The sequence below is a fragment of the Taudactylus pleione genome, unplaced genomic scaffold (assembly GCF_031769625.1).
Source record: "Taudactylus pleione unplaced genomic scaffold, aTauple2 ptg000518l, whole genome shotgun sequence".
Lineage (NCBI taxonomy): Eukaryota > Metazoa > Chordata > Amphibia > Anura > Myobatrachidae > Taudactylus > Taudactylus pleione.
The window spans coordinates 11,646,197-11,654,836 of NW_028284920.1; the positions used below are offsets into that span (position 1 = coordinate 11,646,197).

General features: G+C 36.7%; 1 protein-coding gene across 1 annotated transcript; it reads left to right on the forward strand.

Annotated features, from left to right (window-relative positions):
- Positions 1-7,470: 7,470 nt before the first annotated feature.
- LOC148501500 (olfactory receptor 5AR1-like) lies at positions 7,471-8,415 on the forward strand. Its single transcript, XM_088450436.1, has one exon. It carries the CDS (start codon positions 7,471-7,473, stop codon positions 8,413-8,415), a length of 945 nt encoding a protein of 314 aa, XP_088306562.1.
- Positions 8,416-8,640: the final 225 nt, after the last annotated feature.

Here is an 8,640-nt window from a genome sequence, read left to right on the forward strand (position 1 = left end):
TGAGTCTGCCTTGAATTGCTGCAATTGTCCTGAGGCCTGTGATTTCATGTTTGGAATGGACTCAGGACCTCATTCAGAGTCGGTCAAAAGCACTGAGTGCTCGCAATCGACTCGATGTTTTGGTCCTGCGCACGCGCAGTGGCCGCACTGCACGTGCGAAAGCCCCGGAACGAGAAAGAAACTCTCTCGCTCCATAGCTCACTACAAAAGGATCGGCTGTCGATGTTGATCGACAGCTCACCCCGTTTTGTAGGCGGGGCGGGGGGTGGTTACACAAACGGAGGCGTTCCTGATGGAACGCTTGCCGTTTTGTGGGCAGCCGCACTGAGATCAGCAGTGATGTCAGTGGGGAGTTTCCTGCTTGATCAGAGCAGGAAGCTCCCTGGGGCTTGCGGTTGCCGAGACCCAACCTTAGGGTCTCGTTGCAAGCCCCGATGGTCGCGATGGTCTTGACCATCGTGACCATCACCCTGGTCGGTCGCTAAGCTGTGGGTAGTAACCTACAACTTAGCTAGCGACCAGGAAGCCGCACAAATAAAAAAAAGGGCCCACCCTCATTCAGAGAGAGCGATCGCTTCTTGCGACTGCCTCTGAATGAGGGCCTTAGTTTCTTTTCCATTTTCAAAATCTCATTGGATTTTGGAAGCTTGTTTCGTAATAATTACTTCCATGTCTCCGATTTACTTTTCTTTACAGTTATTACTGTTCATATGTAGTATGTTGATTAAAGTTTTACCGGGTTTCCACTACATAAATACTCCATTTACCGTACAGGCCTCTTATCTGGTTTTTGATTAATGAAAACATTCTATAGGATCATTTAGTTTATTAAATTGCTATCCTGTCTGCCACTACAGTGCCTAACCTGCTGCTTACATGCTTCTTCCTCCCTGTCTACCCTATCTGTGTCACCTCTGTCTGTCTACCCCCCTATAGAATGTAAGCTCTCACGAGCAGGGCCCTCTTTCCTTATGTGCTTTTCCTTCCCTCACTCATATGATCATCTACTCAAAACTCTCCAGAAGGGCACTTAACACTTGGTAGCTGACGCCCTACTGCTTTTTTGAGTGTTATGATCGTTGCAGCAATGTTTATAAACCATGTTATTATTCTGTATTGTCTTGTACTGTAAGTTGCTGTTTTACGAGTTTGCCTAGTTGTTAATGTACTTTGTGAGGCGCTGCGGAACCCTTGATGCACCATATAAATAAAGGATAATAATAATTATGTTTCATAGATGTACCGTATTCTTTTAAACTGCTATGTGTTTGTGCAGCTGCTCTTTCTTATACTTTAGCCAGCATCTCACTGCAGCCTTTGGCCATTATTGGTGAAAACAATATTATGAGCTGTGAGGTGATCAAAATTGACTGGAAATGAGTGGAAATTAATGTTATTGATGTTAATAATGATGTAGGAACAAACACAGGTCAAAATTACATGATTTTAGCTGTTTTTATTAATAAAAAAAAAATCCCAAACCAGAATTTGAGGGTGATTTTGCCAAAGTCAAAACACAATGAAGATTTAGAACCAAAGCACAGGGGTCCGTGCACATCTCTAATCAAAACAAGCATGTGATCTGTGGCAAAAGAGGAGCAGCGAGTAATATAGGAAATTGGTACTTCTCAGTAAGAATACCATATGTGATCTTGTTAAGTTGCAAATAAAGTATAACAAAACTGTAATGCAAAAAAAATATCTTTACCTTCTCATTAAGGAGTATAACAACCTTGAAAGGAGCCCATTCTGCATTGCTGAGCAATATGTATTGCAAATATTAACTTCCAATAGATGGCAAAGTACTTGCTAATATTAAAAATACATATAGATTGATATTTTTAAAGTAATTACATAGTAATATAATAAATTTATATGTATATATCTGATTTTATGTTTTTTTTCAAATGTAGAGTAGTTAATCTAAGTAGTAGGGTTATATATATATATATATATATATATATATATAATGAAGCTGCTGTTACTTGTTTAGTTATCAACCTTATCAACCTATCACCAATCTCTTTGAAATAAATAAATAAATAACTTAAAATAAAACAATTGCTAATAAACAGATCTTTGAGATACTGAATGCTGCTAATTCCAGTGTGGGTTCTATTCCCATGGAGGCTCAATTGCTTATTTATGACTGATCCCAAAGAATTCTTTCAACATCACCACTGAACAAACCGAAGTGAACATTTTATTTGATAACCGTGGCATATAGTTTAAACTTTTTTGTCTGCAAAGTGTGGATATCTAGAGTTCAGTTTAATTCTACAGTTGCAACCTTACAGTCAATTTCTCTTATCCAATTTTCGGACATCAAATGTGATCTTTTTATGTTTGTAAAATGTCACAGCAGTGAATGGAATGAAAAAAATACTTTCTAGCTGTACACCAGCCTAAATATTTTGTTAACGTTATTCTGTTAATGAAGCAGTTGAAATTTGATTTTAAATATTAAAATATCAGATAGTTTACTAGCGCAAACAATATTGTTTCACAGAATTTATTTTCAATCCTTTCTCACAAAATATTTAGGGGCCTATGCATCAAGCTGTTTGTTACATAAAAGTATGCAGTAACTGCAGTTTCTTTATAATTTGATGTATTGTTCCTATGTACTAATGGCACAATACAGGATATTTCACAGAATATCTGGAAAAAGTGCTAATTAGCACTGCAGAAAGCAGTCCCCATTAGTATCAAGAGAAAGCCAAGCTTTTCAGAGTTTGACCCTGGTAGTTTGCACCATCTTCAGATGTGTAAACTGATTAAAGCCTATGAAGCCTCCAGGAGCAGGAGAGAGATCTTTTTCTCTCTGCCTCTGCAGCCCACTTGCCAGCTCCGGGAGCTGATACTGTGCACATGCTCAGTGTCAGCTTCCACAGGAGAAGTCTTTCACAAACATGAAAGACTTCTACAATTTGCTGGGGATATAACTCGCAGGGACAGCTGTTACCTCATCCGATGTCCCTGTGAGTTCCCCTTTGTACATAGTGGGGATATTTTCATTATAAATGAAAATATCACCTGAGATATGGATAGATAATAATTGCGGCAGTTCCGCAAATATTAGTACATAGACCCCCATAGTTTTAAAGTTGTCTGTGTTTATGCATTAACAATTCCACTAGAAAAATGCATTTGGGTAGCATAAAGCTACATTTCTTATTATTATTATTATTACTTAAGATGATTTCAAACATCTTTGTTTTCTGGCCTCAAATCGCCCTAAATAGATCACATAGAAAATGCTCTAATGTTAATAACATTACCAGACCTGTCAGTTTTAGTTTGTAGTGTTATAATCATGAACAGGTAAGCTCACCATGAAAGCAGAGACTAATGACATGCTACCAAAGTTTAATGCTGCTGCCATGTTAGCCCTTTGAGTAGAGTTAAATACAAAAAAATGCACAAATAATGTACATGTAAAACCATTTTACAACTGCAGTTTAAATTGCATGTACTGTATCTTAAGATATGTCCACATTAATATCCAGTATAGAGTATGTGTCTGGAGCAAAGATATGACAGTAACGATCAACCTTCTGGACTTTAAAAGAGCTTCCATGGAACAAGTTAATGGTGGTGACTGCCATATTTACATTGATAAAAAATAAATATTAGTTTTTTCTAGACAAACATATATCCCCCCCCCCCCCCCAAACCCTAACCAGCAGGGCTGTAAAACCAAGGATAGTGTCCACTGACACTGACTATGTAATAGTAAGAACCAGAATAAGCCTTATCAGTAAAGCTTTTATTACATTGCAGCAAAGAAAGTGGTAACTCAAGATATTAGAAAATATTTAAATTGGAATGCTTTTTCTTATATCTACTTTTTACTTTTTGTTTCCAACCTAGAAATGGTGAAATATCAAACTGATTCAGATATTTTCTTTAATATAGCAAAATGAAGGTTCATCACACTGCTTAGCTGCCGGCCCTCTCCTTATTGGAATACACTCTAGCGGCCTGTCAATCAATGAAAATAGCCGGGTCGTGCCTGTTGCTTCCACCCCGGGATAGGGGGGAGTCATCTTCAGTGAACACTAGTATGTGGCATTCTGAGGGACCGGATCTATCTTTCCTTATACACCACTGTTTAGTGGTCTGACAACAATTGAAAGTAGCCCAGTCCTGCCTGCTGCTTGCACCCTGGAATAGGGGTAAGTTACCATTAGTGAACATCAGTGTATGGTATTCTGTGGGACTGGACCTTATCTCCCCCAACACCAAGGGTGGCCATCCCAGTCCTCGAGGGCACCTAACATTACATGATTTGCAGACCACCTAGCTGGTGCACAGGTGTAGTCATTACTAACTGTCACATTTTAAAACATGTGGTGCATTCATTTCTAACTGACACATTCTACAGATCCACAGGTGGTTTGGAAAACATGAACTGTTAGAGGTCCTTGAGGACTGATTTGGCCACCTATGCCCTACACCATTGCCTAATTTACAGAAGCCCTACTACATCTGCCAATTACGCATATTAGTGCAGCATGGATTGCCCCTGCATATCAATCAGCCCAAGTGCGGTAGGAGCTGTCAGTGGGGGTTGTTTTGATTTCTGGATACATTCAGGTAACTTAGCCTGATACATGGTCTTTAGTGGAGACTTTAATGAACCTCTGCAATTATAAACCACCTAACAGCTTTACAAGTGTGAAGATTGAAGGAATTTCACTGTATAATAATAATCTGTGGACTCACAGGATTTTGTAAAGCAATATATTGCAACAAAGTATTTTATATAAAGTAATTATTCACATCTCTTTATACTTAGGTGCAATATATGCAATGTTTTTTTGTGTACTTTCAGGTGTAAATTATATTGAATGTTAATGTTTTTTGATGTTTATGTAATAAAACCTTTTTACTAAATTAAAGAAGCGCAAAACACATTTCTTTTCTATTACTATTGTTGTTTGGAGTGGGCAACAGAACCCACTGTGAGAGCTGCTGATGTGAATTTACGGTGATTTTATCTGACCTACAGCGCATCTTTTTCTTCTATTGGAACCAGAATCAGTCTGATCAGTATAAAGTTTTTAGCAAAACAAAGAGGAAATTTACAATATTAGAAAAAAATTCATTTGGAATGCTTTTTCTTATATATTTTTCTTTTGTTTTTCTTTTACCAAACTAGAAATGGTGAAATATAAAACTGATTTGGATATTTTCTATAATCTAACAGAATTTACATTTGAAGGATTATCTGACATTCCAGAACTCCAATTTTTAATTTAAATAATATTTCTACTGATCTACTTCATCATTATTTTTGGAAATATTGGCCTCATAGTTGTTGTGTGGTTGAATTCTCATCTGCATACGCCTATGTACATGTTCTTGATGCATCTTTCCATTGCTGACATTGCTTATAGCTCATATATTATGCCTAAACTACTAAGTGAGATGGTAATCTGGTTAAAAAAAAAAAAACAGGTGCATATCATTATGTAGTGGTCCGTTTGACAATCAGCTGCATATGATTTTCTTTTATTAAGAACATTGATCATGCTATATAAACTCCACATGGATGCTCACCATAATCTACCTTCTGATAAAACTGGGAATTGGCATACCCAGAGAAACGTGTGAAGGTTCTCATTTTAGGGACACCAATCTTACACATACAGTAGCTGCACATTGTTCCCCCTAAGCAGACTGACAATCGAGATAGTAGTCTGATATTTGCTTTTGCTTAGTGCCCTTCATCACACTGCTTAGCTTCCAGCTCTATAATAATTGGTAAGTGCATTTGTAATACACTCTAGCAGCCTGACAATCATTGAAATTAGCCAGGTCCTGCCTGCTGCTTCCACCTCGGGATAGGAGGGAGTCATCGTCAGTGAACACCAGTGTGTGGTGCATTCATTTCTAACTGACATATTCTACAGATTCACAGGTGGTCTGTAAAACATGCAAGAGAAGAGAAAAGAATGAATTGGTGCTGTCACAAGCAGCTGGTTCAAAAGGAGTATGTCAGACTCCAAGCAAAGATATAGTAATAGGAAAGGGGGTTGAACAGCGCTGATAGCAATTATATTATTAAAATTGGTGTGATATACTGAATTATCACTGAAGACAAATAGTATGCTGAGTATATAGAGACAATCAAAAGGTACCTGATACTAGTGAAAAAGGTACTATTCGGCTCTCCTACTCAATGGACTTATACGGTTTGGTTCATAATATAATGGCATTTAATAATTAAAAAACATTTTATAAAAATCAATGCATAAAAATCAAAACATAAAAATTAAGGAGCAATAGTATTCTGATCCTCAAATTTTGATAATTATTTCAGTCTATTTATAATCCACTGTCCATGAGAAGATATGAAAGTCAAATGACAAAGTCACATAATTAATGGCAGCATTCTTATAGAGTAAATTTAGTCTCATAACAGGGCAATCCAGATGATTATCCAGCAAACGAAATGAGTATATTACCAGACTTCAAAAGTGGTCCATTTTAGCTTTTATCTCCTGTTTAGCAAATGGACGACAATGTCGTTGGATGGAAAAGGATATAAAAGATGCTGGTCCGGAACCTCCCGTAAAGTCTCCAATCCAATAGGTTATTCAAGGGGTGCTAAACGCGTTTCATTGGGGAAAACCCCCACAACTTCGTCAGTAGCTTTTTGATTGTCTATATATACTCAGCATACTACTGGTCTGTAAAACTTGAACTGTTAGGGGTCCTTGAGGACTGATTTGGCCACCCCTACCCCTACCATTGCCTAATTTACAGAAGCCCTGCTACATAGGCCAATTACTCATAATAGTACAGCATGGATTGCTCCTGCATATCAATCAGCCCAGGTGCGGTAGGAGCTGTCAGAGGGAGTTACTTGTTTCAACTTCTGGATACATTCAGGTAACTTAGCCTGATACATGGTCTTTAGTGGAGACTTTAATGAACCTCTGCAATTATTAACCACCTAACAGCTTTACAAGTGTGAACATTGAAGGAAGTTCACTGTATAATAATCATCTGTGGACTCACAGGATTTTGTAAAGCAATATATTGCAACAAAGTATTTTATATAAAGTAATTATTCACATCTCTTTATACTTAGGTGAAATATATACAAGTTTTTTTGTGTGGATTCAGGTGTAAATTATATTGAATTTTAATGTTTTTTGATGTTTATGTAATAAAACCTTTTTACTAAATTCAAGTAGCGCTCCACACATTTCTTTTCTTTTACTATTGTTGTTTGGAGTGGGCAACAGAACCCACTGTGAGAGCTGCTGATCTGAATTTAGGGTGATTTTATCTGACCTACAGCGCATCTTTTTCTTCTATTGGAGCCAGAATAAGGCTGATCAGTAAAGGGTTTTTACTTTGCAGTGAAACCAAAAATAAATTTACAATATTAGAAATAATTCATTTGGAATGCATTTTCTTATATATGTTTTCCTTTTTTTTTTAACCAAACTAGAAATGGCGAAATATCAAACTGATTTGGATATTTTCTATAATCTAACAGAATTTACATTTGAAGGATTATCTGACATTCCAGAACTCCAGTATCTAATTTACATAATATTTCTACTGATCTACTTCATCATTATTTTTGGAAATATTGTCATCATAGTTGTTGTGTGTTTCAATTCACATCTGCATAAGCCTATGTACATGTTCTTGGTGAATCTTTCCATCATTGACATTGCTTATAGTTCAAATATTCTGCCTAAACTACTAAACATGCTCATCACAAAGAATAGCAAAATTTCATTTTGGGGATGTATTTATCAGATGTATTTCTTTTTAGGTTTGGCTTGCACTGAGGTCCTCTTACTGGCAGGCATGGCATATGACCGCTATGTGGCTATCTGCCACCCTCTGCATTACATTGTTCTTATAAGTATGAAACGATCTGCTGGCCTTGCAGCTATTGCATGGTTTATTGGGTTTGTAGACTCTAGTGGTCATGCTGTTCTTATATCTAGACTGTCCTTTTGTGCCTCCCACATTATTGACCATTTCTTCTGTGATATAATTCCGCTGCTAAAAATATCCTGCAGCGACACATCTAAGGTGGAAATTTTGAATTATTTTGGCGGGACGCTATTATTAGCTACTGCTTTTCTGCTTACATTAGTGTCTTATATATTTATTATAACTAACATTATAAAGATTAAATCTGGAGACAGTCAGTGTAAAACATTTTCTACTTGCTCTTCCCACCTAACTTGTGTCATTATGTTTTACGGGACACTGATCTGTTTGTATATGAGACCCACAACAAGCTATACCCCAAAACAAGACAAGTTTATTGCTCTTCTATATGCTATATTGGTTCCTGTTCTGAATCCTGTAATATACAGCCTGAAAAATCAAGAAGTTAAAAGTGCCTTGTTGAAATTTTGGAACAAGTTTGTTTGAAAAAAACTCAATATTCAAATGTCAGATTTGTAGTTCCATTATTTTCTCTAAACAATGATTTCTCATTAAACATTTTTGGACACACTGTTGAGTTTGTCCCTATTTATGGTAATAATTATGTAACTGTGTTTAGTGAGAGTCCATTGTATCTCAAGAGGATAGTTAGGAAGTTGAATTAATGACATAGATAAAATAATTTGAAATGTCAAGGACATGGTTTAGTAA